This window comes from Centropristis striata, chromosome 6 (assembly GCF_030273125.1).
Source record: "Centropristis striata isolate RG_2023a ecotype Rhode Island chromosome 6, C.striata_1.0, whole genome shotgun sequence".
NCBI classification, from domain to species: Eukaryota; Metazoa; Chordata; class Actinopteri; order Perciformes; family Serranidae; genus Centropristis; species Centropristis striata.
In genome coordinates, this window is record NC_081522.1 from 6,254,801 (window position 1) to 6,274,457 (window position 19,657).

General features: G+C 41.6%; 1 protein-coding gene across 2 annotated transcripts in view; it reads right to left on the reverse strand.

The window, feature by feature from the left end:
• Window positions 1-777: 777 nt before the first annotated feature.
• Window positions 778-19,657, reverse strand: part of wnt7bb (wingless-type MMTV integration site family, member 7Bb) — a 32,874-nt gene continuing 13,994 nt past the window's right edge. For both annotated transcript variants that reach the window (XM_059336000.1, XM_059336001.1), the window contains exons 3-4: window positions 7,297-7,568; window positions 778-2,118 (exon numbers count right to left, since the gene is read on the reverse strand). In XM_059336000.1, coding sequence (XP_059191983.1) covers window positions 1,639-2,118; window positions 7,297-7,568 — 752 coding nt within the window. In that variant the 3' untranslated portion in view covers window positions 778-1,638. The remainder of the gene's footprint in view (window positions 2,119-7,296; window positions 7,569-19,657) is intronic.

Below are 19,657 nucleotides of genomic sequence, written 5' to 3' on the forward strand. Positions count from 1 at the left end.
TTTGTATCATGCTGAACAAAACATGCAAGTGTCTTTTGTTTGACACAGAACTTAATTTCTGCAATTTTCCAATAGAAAAATCCCTTAGCCGACAAAAACATCATCCCTGAAGCACTCTATGTTGTAGAACAGAGCTAGTTTAGCCAGGAGCAAACTTCCCCTTTTGGCCTAATGAGAACAAGCAAGTGGAAATCATTAGACCCAAGTTAGCCTTGTCTTAGCAATTTCTATTTATTTTTAACTATAAACGTCCGGCAGCATATTAGGCTAAATAAATATAATAATCTCTTCTATAAATTGAGTTATCTCTACTCTTTTATACAGGTGTGTATATGTTACTAGTACTAACTCTGTAGATATTTAGAAAATGTAATAATCAGTATCTCTAAAGGCAGACTGCAGGTTCAACTCCAACCGATATTTTGAAAAGTGAGCCAAATGGGAGTTTATTTAGTTCTAATAAGTCGTATCTGAATAGAAAATATCAGTGCAGCACTCGACAACACATCCAGCAACATATCAGCTTCATGTTTAATGAGTTGAGGAAGGATCTCTGAAGTTAAATGACTTTTCTTGCTACTGTCTATTCACTGAAAATGCAAAGTAGATGGTACCTGCTCGGGGGAATACAGACACACTACAGTCAAATAGAGCCAAGATGTTTGAATGTGAAACACACTGTAATGATGTTTTTTTTGTTGTCCATTTTTTTTTCCTTTCTTTTTTTGTTTTTTTTAAAGAAAATATGGTGTTTTAGGGATGGGGGGGGGGGGGGGGGGGGGGGGGGGGGGGGGTGTCTAATAGACAAACATTTTCAGTCAGCGTTTCTAAAAAGTATTTCTCTTTACACTTAGTACAAAAAAGACATCTCTACCCGTTAGTGCTTCGTTTTAAGATACTATAACATAAATAAACAATTTATTTTCAGTGTTCAGAACAGACAGTTCCAGTGTGACTGGAAAACTAACATACTCCACCATATTCCAGTTGGCAGCAGAGGGTTTAACAGAGTTCTCCACTCAGATTTTGGCGCACCCCAACGCACCATACTTACAAAATGTTCTTCATTTCTACAAACCTCCAACATAAGCCCCAGCCAATTTGGGGGGGTCATTCATGTCAAGATTCACTTTTTCTCCCCTTTTAAGTGAAAATATAACAAAACCCTTAAAAGTTTTCAATCAAAGACTTGACAAATGTCTCCCAGTCACCCCTCGTCAGCTGCTGTCATTTTGATCAACTCCCAGGTTACTGTGTTTCCTCTCCATGCACGAGTCTCTTGTGAATTCAACAATTACAATCCCAGAGTGCAAAGCACAGTCCCCACGAGGGCCTCGTTCATTACCTGTAGTCCCGACTTCACTGCAGATACATCAGTACATGAGCACAATCTCTATGTGACAGTAAAGTTCTGGGCTATTACCTACTGATATTTAGCATTTACTTTCTGAAAAGAAATTAGATAGATTTTGCTGTGCAAAACGATGCCATGAAGAGCTGATAGTGTAAATTCCATTTCATTATTTTTTTTAAATCTCTCACTGGTCCACGTCACACTTTTATCTCGCTCGCTCGAGTCTTCCTCGTTCACTTAGTCCTTGGCGCCTCACTCCCTGGCACTGCGTTCCTTAAGCGTCCTTATTTGCAGGTAAACACCTCCGTCCTCTCGCTGCATGTGTTGCACTTGACGAAGCAGCACCATTGGAACTTACAATTGCACTGCCACACTTTGGTGTACTGGTGTGTATTGTAGCCCCGGCCACAGCACATAAGGTCGCAGCCGTCTGTGTGTGGCGAGGTGCGGTTGCACAGGCGTCCCTGGGTGCCCACGCTCCCCGTGGCTGCGTCCTCCTCACAGTAGTTGGGCGACCTCTCGATGTAGACGAGGTCTGTCTCCATGGGCTTGCGGTAGCCCTGAGTCTGCTTCACCTTGAGGTGGGTGGGCTGGCGCAGTCGGCTAGCCCGGACTACCTCCACGTGCACGGCTTCGTTGTACTTGTCCTTGAGTACGTAGCCAATCTCTCGGAACTTGGGAAGTGTAGTCCAACAGGTCTTGGTGGTGCAGGAGCCAGAGACGCCGTGGCACTTGCACTCTAGCTTCATCCTTTCTTCTAGTACCTGGTGGGTAACAAAGAAAACAAAAGAGTTGGAGAACTGCAGCACATAAAGAAATGGAATCCCAATCCCAATCCCAAGGACAGAACAACCCGTCCCTCTCTTAGAAGCTCACATAATTTATGAAAAAAACATACTTAGTAGCCACATAGCTAGATATTTAAGGATTTTTTCTCTAGGTCTTCTCACATTCCAATACAATGGAGAAAAAATATTTTTTGTTTAAAAAAAAGAAAAGGCAATGAAAGAAAATCAAAAGAAACATATTGATTAAATTTCCCTGTTACTCTATATCAAAAGTGTTCAAAGTTTTGATGACAAAGTGACAATTTCACAAGCGTAGTTTGATGCCAGAGCAAGAAGCCTGTGTGTGTGTGTGTGTGTGTGTGTGTGTCTGACCTAAGATTTTTCAAAATATCATTATTTACGTAGGCCGTGTTGCGGCATTGCACTGTTTCCGATCGGACGCCTTTTAGGGGAGCTCCGCCCCATTGTGTGATAGGCCTACACCTGGTCAGTAACACAATTCACTCTGGATTTCCACCCTGACTCATCTCATCTGTAAGTCTATTTAGCCTACCTATCTTTCAGAGTTTTAAAGTGCGCTAAAATGTTTGATTTTCCAATAATATTCAAATAGTTTCCAGCGAATATCAATGTTCAATGTGTATGTGCTGGATGGTGTTTGTACCTTATGAAAAGTAAGTGTTGTATGGAGTTGCAGATGTTGTAGTGTGGCATGTAATGTACTAATTGTACTTATTGTAAGTCGCTTTGGACAAAAGCGTCTGCTAAATGACATGTAAAGTAATGTAATGTAATGTAATGTAATACATACTTCCTACGGCCATTGCACTAGTGCATATAATTCATACATTCCATGTCTCATTCAGAAGCTGCACAAAATGTTTCTGAGGGCTGCCATTGGCTGAATTTTGAGGAACTATGCTCTACATAATTCATATCACGTGACACCATCAGACCTTATCTGCATGCCTGTATGCCACTAGAGGGACTAAAAAAACATACAATGGTGAACCAACACAATTTCAGCTATTATTGTTATTTTTCTAATCACACATGGAGCCACTGACATTTTCCATGATCAAATACATGTTAAATTACTCTACTGGTATAGGAACTGTTGAAATCTCTCTGTTCTTTTTTTCTGCATTCCATAAACACATAGTTTGAGTGAAGAGGGCAGTAAACATTGGGTTTATTAATGCTTTTTTTTTACCCAGAGGCTGGCTCAATGCTCGCTTTGTGTCAATGTAAGTGTAAACAAATGCGAAAATATGTCAGAACAACTCAACTTTGAAATGTCTATTAGACTTTTTGTGATCAAAAATGTGTTAGTAGTGTTTCTTATCTATATCCATACTTCTAGTAAGTGGTGATAGAGTTCAGAGCCACAGGTACTTAAATCAAATCGAAACCTGGCTTGAGTGCAGAGTGACAGATCTCTGTGAAGCCGACAAATCCAAGCATATCTGAATTTCTCGTCATGGATGACATGCAGTTTCATGTCCTGAGGGAGGGAAAATTGCACTTACTGGTAATATTCCATCCTGTAATTTTGTCTACCTTCCCTACACCACATCAATCAGAGAGAAAAATAAACATGGCTCTCATACAGCTATCAATCATCTCGGATAATTTGATTCCAGATGATTGTGTCATTCATTGTTGCACATGCAGTTCAAAACAAAGACAAACTCGATTAATTGTTTACAGCTGGACAAGAGTCTTGAGGTTTATTTGACTGATAAATAGAAGAAAGCAATGTTTCCACATGCATGAAAGTGGATCACAGTTATATATTCAGATGCTTTTAGTCAAAGACTCATTTTAAATGCAATAATGTTGAATTTTTTAGGTTATTCCCTTACTCAGACTTGGACTCAATTTCTCTTTGAGGTTATGTCCAACATATGGTACACAGGGCAGAATGTCTCCTCCTTGAGGCCTAATCCTGGGGCATATGGGAAATATTGTGCGCTGTCGTCAGTATTTAAGTGTCAATCCTTTGCCCCGTGGGACTGAGAGACTAAAAAAACTCAGAATAAAAACTGTACCCTCTTCATTTTCTGCTGAACTTTTCTCAAAGGCAAAGGAACAGAGGAAAAGAGTGGGTTGGAATGGGATGTATTAACACGTCTGTAATAGTCCTGACATGACTCCTTTAACCCAATTAGGAACCCCTGACTTGCATGAACGAAGCGTGTGTCTTTGTTGTCGAAGATGTAAGTTCGGTTGGCAGGGCAGTTTTCCAGTGCAGCTTTTTCCTGGCAGCACGCCTCGCCAGAAGCACAAGTCATCATTTCTATCAGACACTTACTAAATGTACACAAGAGTTTGTTCAATATCTGTCTGTTTGTCCGCGGACTCATGTGGTCGCAGTTTCCCGATTTGGAAACATTTTTGGGACGTTTGATTGAAAAAACATGAGCTCCGCCGGCTTCATAAAAAGCCGGGGTCAGCTGTCAATCTCGAGTCGCATGTTGATTCAGAACGAGGATTTCCAAAAATGTATAGCTCAAAAACCACATGGAATGCCTGGCATAAGGAGTCTGACAGATGCATGGAAACATTTACTTAAACTGTGTCCATCAAAGCCTCTGATCTGTTACTAATTAGTCCAGTATGAGCAGATTCCCATCGAAAGATCACTTGTCAAACACATAGCCCAGACACAAGATGAAAGAGATCTGGTGATTTACTGGGTGTTCTTTTACATTCTGTTTAGTCACGGAATCTATTGTAATTACAGTTTTCGGTTTCAATGATGCTTTTTATCAGTGATTAGAAAACACAATCTCAGCTGGAACCCATTGGATGAACCACTTCCTTCCTCATCAGAGTCAGGATCGTTTTTATCAGCTCATTTGTCTTGAAGTTGTTTTTATTTGTGCAAAATTTCATGGCTCATGCTGATACATGATGCAAGAATAAACTAAACTAACCTGCAGTGGATGGGTAAAACAAACAACTTAAATGTAAGCTATTTTTCACAATAAAAGCCCAGTAGAAAGAGGAAGATAATCGTCTGCAGCATAGAACAACAAACAGCATCATAAAAAATGCTAGTTTTTGCCACTGACCAGCTCAGAATGTTATTATTAAAGTCTGAAAACATTATGAAAAGAACCCTAGAAATGTCTTATTCTGGTCTCCCTTATTTATTTGAGCCAAAGCTGGATGAAGAGATCCTTCAAATTAAGAGCAGACGAGAAGAGAGTCGGGCAACTTGCAGAGACTGCCTGACAGACTGTTGCTGCCTGATATTCAGATTTCAAAACAAAACTTCTTGAGCGGGACTTAGATACAATAACAAACAGACCAGATCAAGTGAAAGGTCAAGAAAAATGTTCTATTTCTCTGTAGGGTCCTTTCCATAATGTTGTCAGACACTTATAATAACAATCTGAACCTGTCAGTGGCAAAAACAAGCACTTCATGTTACATTTCTCCTGCTCAATACTATTGCTGTTATTGCTGCAACTGACTGTTGTCCCCATTGATCACACAAACACATGGGAAAATAGGGTCCAGGTTGGAAAATAACTAAGTTTCCCTTTAATATACTTTGTTTATACTCCACTATATCTGTCTTTGTTGGTCGGCTCACAAATGTGATGGCAAACTGTCAAGGCTGCATTCAAAACAGTCTATATTCCAATCCAGAGGCCCAAAAAACAGTTTGGTAACTATCAAGAATGCAAGAAAAACATTAAGTTGTGCATGAGCAGTAATGGCGACTTGGCTAAGAATCATCCATGAACTAACACAAATGCATAGATGAATCACATTCAGGGACTATGAGCGAGACTAAAGTCTCTGAGGCTCAGACCTCTGTATCCTTAATAACCTCTTCCAGTCGGGGAGAGATTTCAGCTTCTTACTGTCTCAGCAAAGAGGAAATCTGACTTTTGCACATCCTCCGAGAATCCGAGTTTCCGAGCCCCAGAGTGAGAACAGCAACAGTGCCAACTCCAGCCCTGACAGTCCAACATGCCAGCACCCTGGCATGCAGCACAGACCCTGTCAGTTTGCTGTGTTAACACCGGCATTGTCGGCCTGCTTTCACGCCCTGAATAGACGCAGTCAAATGGCAGTGACATGTTTTGGTATTGTGCAGAGATCTGCAATAATATCCTGTTCCTGACTTTACACTTCATAATTCCATGAAAGGAGCTGGAAAGAGGGGATGGCAGTTCTCCATCTGGCAACTGTTGTCCAGGCTCCACTTTCCCAGTGGACACCATAAAGCCTGAGTTATTAATTAGATCCATTTGTCACCATAACATCATCTATGCTCTCTTATTTACATCTTGCACTCTTTCTCTCCCCTTTTCTTCTCTCCATGGCAGTTCTCTGATGACTAATAGCAAACAAACACGTCCATGATGCAGTTTGCCAACACACTCTCAGAAATAAAAGACGCCCTCTTAGAAGCAAAAGATATGTCAATAATTGCCTGAAACAAAAAAAGCTGCTGAAAGGCTAACTGGGTGATCAATCAATCAGCAACTGGGTCTTTTGTCACATGACTGTGTGACTTTTAGCTCTTTATCTGGGACTGTTTGCTCTTCTGCAAAGGAACACATTAACATGTATGCATCAAGCCTGTCAAGTAATGAGTCATATTTTTTTGCCTTCAAAGATTATTTTGTGTCATCTTTTCTCAAGGACCTACTTAAATAATAATTCCACTTTATTACAACTTGGGTCTGATCTTAGTCACTTTGGACATATTTTCCAATGCTTGAAATAACATTATACTCACCAAAGTAATTGCTGAGATGTGGAAGCACAACAAACATGAAACATGAGCAGTAAAACAATCTGCCAAACAGTTAGGCAGATTATCTAAACCACTAGATTTGGAGATGACGATAATCCTTCATTTCACAGAAAAACCTGCTGCAAGATTGATAAAAAAAATAAATAAATAGTAAAAATAACTTCTTTTTTTACCTATTTCCCCACATTTCTATATTGTTATTGTAGTTCACTTGGTGAGCACAGTTTTATTATTACTAGTCTGACTGTCGCCAAAACTAAAAAAATTAGATCCAAGTTGTAATAAATGAGAATTCCCCTTCAAAGTTTTATATCATTCAAAGAAGACTCAAAAATGTTTTTCCCGTTTCCTGAGATTTCAAAAAAACCCTTTACCTTTCTCCCGGCTTCATTGTTATGCAAGTTCATGAGGCGCCGTGGGGTCTTTTTAATCTCGCGGGCGTCCACAAATCGACGAGAGAACTCGATTCCGTACTTGATGTCAGCCGAGCAGCCTCCCCACTTCCAGCCCTCCTCCTGATTGTAGTAGCCCTGCTTCTCCCGGTCGCAGCCACACTGGCTCAGGTTGCCCTGGCTGCACGCCGCTGTGATGGCGTGGGCCACCCCTGCCGCTGTGATGGCGTAGGTGAACGCAGCTTCCCGGCTGCCTGGAAGAGGGAAAAGAGATCTCTTTTTGAGTAATATGATGAGATGAGCAGACACTATACAGTACAGGCCAAACGTTTGGACACACACCTTCTCATTTAATGCGTTTTTCTTTATTTTCATGAGTATTTACATTGTAGATTCTCACTGAAGGCATCAAAACTATGAATGAACGCATATGGAATTATGTACCTAACAAAAAAAGTGTGAAATAACTGAAAACATGTCTTGTATTTTAGATTCCTAAATGTAACCACCCTTTGCTTACTAGAATATAAGACATGTTTTCAGTTATTTCACACTTTTTTGTTAAGTACATAATTCCACATGTGTTCATTAATAGTTTTGATGAATTTACAATGTCAATAGTCATGAAAATAAAGGAAAAACATTGAATGAGAAGGTGTGTCCAAACTTTTGGCCTGTACTGTATGTTTATAAGCCATCATAACATTAAAAACCCATGTAAACATATGACAGTTTCCCATTCTAACTTAGTTTGTGAACCTTATATGAAAATATATTTTGCAAACCAACTCAAAACAGCTTCCTACATTGTTTAGTAAGAATTTAAGCATGCTCTCATTTTATTGTGAACATGCATCAAATGCTAACCACGGTCACCTTCAGCACAGCAAACTTTCAACACGCCACTCCACTCACATTAGGAGTTGCAGCAGAGATTTTGACCTTTCAAATTCCAAGTCTGCTCCATCATCTTGATAAGCTAACTATTTTTCCTTCCCTCTCCTAACAGCTTCCCTCCTGCACCTTGGTAGAAATGTGGTCACATTTCCGACCGCAAAGTCCTTGGGCCCAGTCTGCCGAGACTGCAGTGTTGGAATTCCAGTGTGGGGAGAGCTGGTCTAGGTGCTGTCCAAAGTGCTGAATTCCTCTACAGGAGCACCTTGTACTGCTGCCCACAGTGCAAACAGCTGGGGTCTGCAGGTCTGCCTGCCTCGCTCACACTGCGCCATGACAAGAAAGAAAGAAAGGAGACACTCTGGAGTGCAGGAGCCAGATCGTACCCAGACTTTAAATCAGCAGCTAAACCTACAGTGAACAGTTTTACCTGAGCTGTGTGAAAATCTTATCTTATTTCTGTGCTTTCATCTGATCATGTGAACATGTGTGATGATCAAATTCAATGACTACAAGTTTTCTTTGAGAACAGACAATTATCTAGCACGAACTTAAGCCACCAGGTAAAACTGAAATGAACTGTAATGACTAATAAGTGGCTCAGTTGGTAGATCACTGATCACTGATCGGAAGGTCGTAGGTTCGATCCCTGACCAGCCTACATGTCGAAGTATCCTTCGGATACTGAAGATACTGAACCACAAACGGCTCCTGATGCTGCGTTCATCGGTGTGAGAATGAAATCCCAATGATGGCAGGTGGCACCGTTGTAGAATAGCCTCTGCCACCAGTATGAATGTGTGTGAAAGGGTAAATGAGCGCAGTCAGTAATGTAAAGCGCTTTGGATAAAAGCGCTATATAAGTGCAGTCCATTTACCATTTTAAATGTTAAACTAGGAAATTGCTCTCAAGAGTGCAGATCTCCAACAGGTGTATCTCCCTCTCGCCTCCAAAACAAAGAAGAGGTGACTGTCACTCAATTGTCCCTCCCAGCTCCCTTACAGTCAAGATGGTAGCAAGACTAAATCTTTCTATGGATGTCAGGGTTTTTTTTAGCCATGACAAAGGCTAAAATGTGACCTGCAACACACTAGATAAGACTTTTTTTAGCCAGACAGTTGTAACTGATGCAATTTTTTGATTATCCACTAAATGCTGGTTAAGAGGAGTGAGGAGTCAGCAGTCAATGATGATACAAGACAGAGCAGTCAGAAATAGGATTTACAGAAATTGTGAATCATTTCAACCACAAGAGGTCCTTGAACATAGTCATAAATGTGAACAAAATATTTTCGGCTGAAGGGTCCAGTAGCAAGCAAGACTAGCCGCAGACAAAAAGACACACACTCATGCAGAAGGACTGAACAACGGAGCCTCTATTGATTCATTTTCAAACAACTGAATAACTGTTGAGTTTATTTAATATCACAACTTGTGAAAAATGCCATTCAGAAACCTCCTGAGTCCAGTATGATGCCTTGTTTGTTGGAATAATCATCAAAATCCCGAATATATTCAAGTTTGAATCATAGAAAACTAGAAATCATCAGATTTTGTTTGTCATTTGTCCTTGGGCAGTCTGTGGCCTAGAGGTTAGGAATCGGGCTTGTAACCGGAGAGGTTACAGGTTATGATTGAAGTGCCTTTGAGCAAGGCACATACCTACTGTGGGACTAATAAGGGAATCTTAATCTTAATAAAAGACCTAAAATATTATTTTTGAATTAATTTTCTGTTGATCAACTAGTCATTTCAGACCTAAGACAAAGCACACTTTTACTACAGTATTATGTTATTAAATAAAAGTTTTTTTGGATATCAATAATGGATTTCAGATAAAAAGGGAGCCAAAGGAGTAGGGGACATTTTTAGCCAAAAGGTCGGTGACAGTAACCATGCCATACCATTCCTATCTCTTTTAAATATCTCAGAGTCCTCTCCCACTCTCCTAATGGCTTCAGAGGGCTGGCTTAAAAGGCCTCCCCTGGTCTAAAACAGACTGTGGGCTATTACAACCCCAGTCTCCCTTCAACTGGCAGTAATCTGCAGCCGGCCGAGCAGCAGAAACAAGGCTAACCGCAGAGCAGAGAGGAATGTTTTATAAGTCTTTTGATGTATGTTGTGTAATGTACTCAGTTGCAATTATTTGAATCTCTCTAGGTGAAATGCATTTTTTCTGCCCTTCAGAGAGCCAAAAGCTCCTTGATGATTTATCATTTCTTCAATTGCTTTCAGAAAAACAGCAAAGAAGCTTGTCAGATCAGTTTGGCAACAAAGTTCACTTTATTACATCAGACCCAAACAGCAACCCCAATGTTCTGTGACTTTATGTAACTGCAGATGGTTTGGGTGTGAAGAAAAAAGGATATATCAAAACCGTCTCTTTCAGAGAATAATTTAATTATGTTTGTAACAAATAGTTAAGGGAATACAATTTTGACGAATTATAACGAGTTATTGGTGAATATAAATCTATTTGTATTTGGCTGTAACATGCTCAAACATGTCAGATGTGAATATTTTGCAAATGCATGGAATTTAAAACAAATATACAAAAGTTTCTGAGTGCGCAAGTGTGCTAGGAGAGTTTTGAATCTGGTGAAGAAATAAACTTCATAAACATGCAGTACCTTCAATAAATAAGCTGTCAGATACTGCAGACATACACACAGTCGTGTCCACCAAAAACAGAAATAATATCCTTAAAATGAGTTAATGGAAGAAATGTTTACATCTGCAGCAGCAAAGTACAACAATAAAGTGGAAATTACAAGGAAATAAAACACAAAAATGCGTCAGCATGGTCTGTGTAATTTTCCCTGACGAAATAAACTTTTAACAATTTTAAAAGTCACTAGAAATAAAAAAAACTCTTTGCTTATTTTACCTAATTTAATGGGCCCAGACAGTGTGGTCAGATAGAGCCAAGGCTGCTAGCGTTAGCTGGAGTCTAATCTTGGCATGACTGCTTTGCATAAAACACAAAAGCAAAATGTACTTATCTGTTGGGGTAGTTTGCCTAATGCTTAATTTTATGGATCTTTTTTTGCACATACTTCTAAATTAACTGCTTTTATGCAGTCATTTGCAGCTGTTTTTTATTTCATTTCCTTTTCTTCCTTCAGAGGGCTCTTTTTGCACCTCTTATTCTAGTCTCAGGGGCATTTTCTGAACTCTCTCAGACGTTTTCACCCAAAGCCACTGTTAATTTCCTATCTTGGCACTGGTGCTGCAGAGCTAATACCACAGCCACAGGTTTGCCTGGTGGGGACTGACTCACAACCACTTGCTTCTTTGGTTAGCAGCAGAGCTGTGCCCCACCAGCTTGTGGTAACATCCTGCTGCCCCCACCTCACACACACACATGCATGGATGGAGGAACCGTAATGTACGTGCATTCACACGCATGCATATGCACGGTGACTGGCCGCATAATAAAAATACACAACACACTCCCCTCCACCCTCACACATACACTGTTAAAAACACATTTGCACATAGACGCACAAACAGAGCGTCAGTGTAATGTTTAAAACAGGATAAAGGCAGTTTCCAGAGAAAGGGTGGTTCCCTGAGCCTAGATGCATGCCCATTTCTGGGCCCATTGAGTTGTGCTGCTCATGGGGAAAATGATGATGATGGGGCTTGTACTGGTTGTCACCCCCTGGTGGGTCTGGCACTGCCAAGACTCTGCCTGGCCATAATGAAAGCCAATTACACAAGCCATGGAACTGTGGCGATCAAGACCCTCTTTTTTCTTTGTGCAATGAACCAAAGAAGACATCGGAAATCAGATTTTTTAAATATGTTGTCCGCTGGGTATAAAAATCCATGTGTATGGAGCATTCAATCTCCCTCTTGACTATTCAATCATTATGGGTGACTATTTTTTAAATCAAAAACACAGAAAAAAAGTGATTCACTCTATATAAATGTCTGAACTGAACTCTTATTTCAGGTTATAATTTAAGTAAAATGCATGACGAATAGAGGATGCAGAGACACAAATGTTCATGAACAAGACAAACATATTAATGTAACCCCAACCAGGAAACACCAACAATGCTCTGTTGTTGGATGTTGTCTGTGCAACATCATTTCACTCCCATGCCTTCAGGAAAGGAAGGCCCTGCTTTGCTGAGCAGCCGTGCGGTTGATGAAATGCGGAGGAGAAAAAGCACCCATAACAGCAGCTGAAAGCCCTACAGAGGCTGGCCCCAGAGTCCTGACAGCCCTCCAGGAGGAACCACCCTGGGATAGCCTCGCTGGCTGCCAGTGGAAAATTGGAGTGACCAGAAAAACCTCAATGAACTTGGAAACATCCAGGAGAGAAGAATGGGGGAATATTAAACCAGATGTCTAATGGAGTTTAGTGGCAAGTGTCTGTTACACTCTCCAAGAAAGCAGAAGAAGATTTGCTTCACTCAGAACAGGTACAAGCATTCACAGACAAGCGCCCTGTTATATCCCTGCGTCAGGGACTAAAACAAGAGATGTAGTGAAAGCTACTGACTCTGTATGCCTTGGCCTTGACCACACCACTTTGGACAGCGGCCCCTGCTGCAGTACCCGTCGTGTCTTTTGACCATCTGCCGAACACTGGGACACAAAAAGAAATCTCTGGATGTAGTGGCTCGCCGCTAAGACGGCAATCTGTGTTTAGAGCCGGAGGCAGGCACACCGCTAGACAAATTTCACATGACACAGCACTGGAGATTTACAACCGACGACACTACACAGGCAGCGCTGGTGCAGTGTAGGCTAGCTGTTGTAGTAACACTGCCGCTGACCTCAACGGGCCTCGCTTTCTTCACCGCTCGCAAGCCATGATTAGGCCGTGTCGTTGACAAGAGAGGGAAGGGAAGAGATATATTGGAGGGATGCAGGGCTTTAGAGGGCACTGCTCTGTCCAAAAAACAGCTTGAGGTCTGTTTTGTTGTGCGTCTATCCAATCATGAGATAAAGTGTTTGAATCTAAACTGAAGGAAGCTGTTTTCAAGCTGGAGAGAGACAACAAATTTACAATTTCTACCTTATAAACACAGCTACTGACAACCTGCTTCAACCTCATAGCATATTTGGCCACAACACTTAATCCTGACTTGATTAATTATGGTTACACAAGTGCATAAGAAGGTGTGGCCTGGTATGCTGCAGCCATGTATGGTGGAATAGCAGAGATGCAACTTAATTACTGCAAGGGTGAGGACGACCGGATATAGAGGATATAAGAGGACAGGAGGAGAAATTCAGCAGATAAGAAGGGCTAGAGAGAAGTAGTTTAGGCTGGAATACTTGTGGGGGTCTTGCCAAGCAACAGGAAAACACACACACATGCACAAACACACAAACACACACACACACACAGACCGGCAGAGCCCAGCAGTGCAGTTGAATGGCCTCTCCACACAAGCCAAGCCTGTTGGTGAAGCAGTGAAGGGGAAAGCTTTTTAAAGGCCCCCCTCATCCCCGGACATGCACTCACACCCCGGGGACAGAGGAGGACTGGATTGCATAAGAAATTACATCTCGACGACGCGGTGATACGCTGGAGTTTTAGAGCTTCGTATCCATTAAGCACAAGGACATCCTGTCATGGACAAATGGCACTGCAGTGAACAAAGGGAAAAGTGTCACCTGCTGGCGGCCACGGGTCTTTACACTTGTGGTGATGTTGGCTGACAGTAAATTACAAACAGGAAAGGAAGGGAGTTGTTTTTTTTTATAATCTAGAGGATACAGCAGTTAGAAAGTCCCAAAAATCATCACCACTTTGTATTTACCCAGTGTATTTTTTAAAGATGGACAGCAAGGTAACCAAAGTAGTTAAGTTGACTGCTGACTCTGCAGCTACAAGGAGATCCACTGAGGAAATTCTGCTTTTTTTCTACTTATTCACTCTACTCTCTCCGCCTTGCTGCACTTTCCCAAAAACAAGTGAAAACCCAGAAAGTCCCAACTTAACAAGACACTTTATACATGGAGATAAATTAAAAATAGGAAACATACCAGCAAAAACGTCAGCAAAAGAATGAAACAAATAGGCCTAAAAGAATCTCAGATTTCTCTTTCTTTATCAGTAATTGTATGTATAAGTTCCTGCCCACTCTATTAAAATAAGTTATTCTTCCACACTGTACATTTATAATAAAGTTATGACACCCAAAACACTGAAAGCGAGCTCTAACCAAAGCCTTGTCGGCCCTGGAACTGTGTCTCCAGGGCCCCATGGAAGGGGAAGAAAGTTGGAGGAAAACCCCTTGCTTTGTATACCAATCACTGAACTGACTAATGCGCTCTCTACTACTGTTTTCCGTTCCGCTTTATGTACCGTTGCTATGAACATATGCTCCCAGCAAATTATAGACAAAGTTGTGGTCCGTGAGGTTTGCAGCTTGAGGAATTAGCACAGCCGTGTTCCTGTACAATAAAATAATATTGTTTTACCAGAACTAGGCTCCACATTCTCAGTGTACTCACATCATGGAGCTAGGGAAGTGACACGCTTTGGCACAGCCGCTCACTGTAGGGTCTCCAGTTTGATTCATATAATAAGGAGGGCTTTGAGCAGTAAAGCTAAAACAATTATGAGGGTATTTAACGTTGCCGGTATTAAATGCTGAGAATCTGAGTAAGCTGCCCCCCAGGCATAGAAAATTGGGCTGGCAGAAAACATCTCAAAAGCATCCTTTTTCTTCCCTGATCTCCCTGAGGTGGAGATAAAGCTTTTTCACTGAATACCGAGACTTGCTAAAACAGGCACAAATCCTTCTTCTTCCCACCCTTTCATCCTAATAATGAGACTGAATCAGGACCTCACCTGCTCAGATCTGGAAATGTAGGCCTGTATGTGCCGTGCACGGTAATCATCAAGTTCATTCGAGGACATTGTTGAGGATTTTCCTCAATTTCGATCCCATTTGACTTCGTTTCATCTACGATGGAAACATATTTACTGAGATATATATCAATCCCACATCATATCACTGAAGATATCATTATCATCATGACTATAATCAGCGAGTCAAATATGCCACTGATGACATGTTTCCTTTGTCATTACAAAAGAAAAACCTAACATTTCCATATTCGCTGATATTCATCAGACCCTCACATAAAGCTCCAGGTCTCTCAACATCCTCTCCCTCCCAGCGGTGTCTCTTTGCCTCAAACCCACTAGCTCTCACTCACTCTGAGCTCTCACCTAAGTGGGCCAGCAGCGGTGTGATTGTTGGCACATGTAAATGTCCAGTGGCGGCCCTGCGTGTAGAGAATACAGTGATCGGCCTGGGATTGTGTGGAACAAAGCGCACTGTGAGATTACAGTTGATCCTCTTGCATCCTGTTTCCTCCTGCGTCTAGCGGCACTGGCAGACACAGACAGACGCAGATCCCACCGATAACACAGAGCCGCGGCGGGGAGGGGCAAATGACACACACACACATACACAGGGGCCCGAAGTCCAGGGCCCAGGACGACCCCCGGGCCACGTCAGCAGACAGCCGGTGGGTGGGCAGGAGAGAGAGAGAGTGAGGGAAAGGAGAGGGACCCCAGCTCCCGACACACCCACACAGTCTGAGACAGAGACAGAGCTGATGAATGAACAAGGGGCCTGGCAATGATGATAGCGCTGTTTGGTCGCATAGGACGAGAGGCCCCACCCCAGATACTGACACATGTTGTGGGCAGGGGATGTGAGGCGAAAAATCCGGAGAAAAAGAGTAAGAGATGACCTTTAGCAAGCCGTGATGACCAGAGCCCACACACTGTAGAACAACAACTCACCAGACTCCCGTATCTGATAAAAGTTAGGGGAAACATCCTACACACACACACACACACACACACACACACACACACACACACACGACTGCTCTGTTTTCCCTGGACTTGCATAGAGAAGGGCAGAAAGGATTACGGCTACCCACATGATGATGGGCTGAAAAATAGGCCTTTTATCCGCCACCGTTCCACCATAACACAATACACGCATCATTTCAACGCTGTTATCCGCAGAGCATCAAGTACTTGGCTGCCTGGGAGTGAATCTGCAGTTTTTTTGTGCAGATATTTTATCTTTCTTTATTTTTTTGTGATAGCTGCCTGGATATTGCACCCTTTTATGATATTGTTTTATCTTTACGGGATACAGAATCGGGTGAGTGATTACATATCGGAGTCAAAAACCACAATGTGCCTGAAGGGTGTACGACCAACAAGAAACTAATCCCACAGAGGGAAAAACCTCGGCGGCAGCGAGATGATTGATGGTACTTTAGTAGAGTTCACCAGTGTCAAAGTACCCAATTGTGTGCTCTTGAAAAACCCCCAGTTTTGAAGAATGAGTTTTTGACTGTCTTTATTACACTAGTCCTGGGTATAACACTCATAGCCAACTCACTAAGCTCATATGTCAAACAGGGTAACGTTGTCATTTTTTTAAAAAGAAGAATTTAACTGTGAAGCCTCGCTCCCTAATGATGATAGCCTTTAAAATATGAGAAGCGAAGAAATCTATTGAGTCTTTAGATTCTTTCTTCCTTTTTTGCATTTTGAATAAGCACTGTAGGTGGCTACAGTTACACTGTACGGCTGACTTATTTGCTTTCAAGGAAAGAATGTTTATCCTGTAGTTGATATTTAACTTGCAAGTCTGTTTTAAGACGGCATCACATGATTTAAAGGCAGTTTGTCGAGAAAGTTCAGCTGGTCGAAATTAATATTTCAACTTGCATTTCCTTTTACTTTGTCAAAATGAGGAAACAAAGCACGAATGGAACCACATGGTCATTTGAATAGATTTTCTCGTCCGTTCATTATTAGCCTTAGGTTGGACTGTGATGTTGTACTTGCATTCTGCGGGGATATGATTTCACCACAAATGACCATCAACTGATTCCGAGAAGGGGAAGGAGCTCCGCCAATGCATTTATAATCTGCAAGTATTTTGTTGTCCTCAGACCAGGAGCTTGTAGTGCAGCGTATTAGAGGAGAAATGCTGCTTATGTGGGGGGAAAGCAAATGAATGGCTATTTTAAGCCTTCAACAAATAAAACACAAGGATCATAATGATTAGCTACGACTGCCAGTGTATTTTTGTTACTCCACCTGATTCTATGAATCAAATCATGTGACTCATTTCTGCCTGTGAAAGCTGCTGTGAGCAGATTGTTTTTTAAAATTAGTCTGGATGCCAAAGAACTGTCTTCAGTGGAAAACTGTTCAGGAAAATTAGATTGACAACACAATGATTCTCAAATAACAGCCAAACCCATCACCAATCTTTTTCATTAAAGAATGTGTGGTAGGCCTGGACGATATGACGGTATATAGTCTTTCAACTTCTATCATGATGTGGAAAAACCAGCATCTGAATCCATTCTGACAATATTAACGTCATTTAGGCGAAACTTTACATTCTGATCTTTGCACGTTTCCGGACCGGTACAATGTTTGAAATAACAATTTGGCCAATAGTTGATGCCCATAGAAATGTTTTTTGTTGCTATTTATTACCTCTTTTATGCCAGGGAAACAAATAAATCATAAATCATTATTAAAAAAATAATGACTTGTGTTAAACTAGCATCAGCCACTTCCATCAGTGGATATCATCATCATCATGTTATGTGCAGATAGACGGAGTGCAATCAACAACCTGATACAGATGTTTGGCAGGTGTTCAGAGAATACAAAATGGGCTGCACCATGTGGTAATTTCATAGAGAATATTTATTTCCTAAATAACCCCAAAAAAGCAATATCGTGATATGTGCTGACCTTTATCAGGATAGAAGATTTTGGGTAAAATTAACAATAACAATGTAAAAAAAAGAATACACATGCACAGATTTTGCACCAAATCCTGTACATCTATTGTCTAACATAAGAAAAGAGCTTTAAAAAAGCTTGAATCTTCATCGAATTCAGCTTTTTTAAAAGCCTGTGTTAGGTAAAACACTAAACCAAACTCTAAGACTTCTATCAACCACATCCTCTTTGCACATGTCCTCCTCCACTATTTAAACTGGGGAATACAAAACCCGACCTCAGCCGTGAGTTATGTCTGGCTCTATCTGTCTGTAGTGACCTTTCCCCTCCTCTCAGAGGAAACTCTGCTCCGAGGAGTCCTGCATCTCTCCCGATCAAGTACATGCCTGTCCGGGAGTTATTTCCACACAAGTGGTTTTCAATGAACCTGCTGACTTAAACATCCTTTATCTGACTAGACGCTGGTTTGGCCCCTGCAGCCCTGTAGTCCTGGCAGGTGGATCGCCTATTGCCTTCACCACACTCCGTGCTTCCAAGATGGGGAGACGGGTGAATGAGAGAGGAGAGAGGGAAGGAGGTGATACTATAAAGGAGGATGGGAAAATACAGACGTGAACACGTCCTCTATTCTCCAACCTCCCTTCAGCCTACACATCCACATTTTATCATACTTGCATTTGTTTTAACTACTAAGATAGACATCCAGTTTCCCTGTTCTCATCCTGAGAGTTTCTAGTGATGACGCACAGCTCGGGGCAACAACTCAGTGCCTATCTGAGGTAAATGAGAGAGAGAGAGACAGAAAAAAGGGAGTAAACTGAAGAGAAAGCGAAAGGGAGAGAGGTACGATGTAGGTCACGGAGCAAAACAGACTTTTCCCAGCGTTTCTGTTTGTTTAAAAGTAACATTAATAAAACAATGTCTTGCATGCAACTCTACCTAAGCATGTCAATCTGGTCCTCTTTGGCACTGCTAAAAAAACACTGTAGTAATCCCACTGCAGCAAAAGGCTCACCTGCTCAAGTGCCACATCTAATATTGTGCAATGGGCCAGAGGCAGAATGATTGAACTTCTGTAATATCTCACTACCGGGACAACAAGAAACCTCTTTCAGATGAAAAGCATGAATCAGGACGGTGACAAACTGGCTGGAAAGTCAAACAGAGAGTAACCAGAGCGGGCCGTTTTATGACAAGGGGGCCAGTGTTGGCCTTTGATGCTGAGTGTAGCCGTTGAAAGGTGTCCGTTTTCAAGCTCTAATCGGCCCGACATCAAGTGCATTGCGATTTGAACGGAGCTGTAAGGTGTTCATAAGCAGGTCTTTTAAGTGAAAGGCATCTTTATTACAGGTGGTTAACCAGAGGAGTGTCTGATGGTGCACGAGATGAGACTTTTTTCCCCCAGTCAAAACATTTAAGAAAGAAAAAAGTACAAGTAAACAGTAATAGTGGACGATTGTGCAATATAATAAATGTATTAGGAAGAATACTGTTTGTGTGTAAAAGTTGAGGTATGGGGCAAAGATCACTGGCTGGATCGAAGACACGTCAACTTCTTATGAGAGATGTGTAACAGAAACCACATGGGGCTTTCGATGCACTTCACGCGTGGGTGAACACACTTAAATACGCATAATAAAAAGGCATCAACAAATCACAGCCCTGGGATCAGTCTT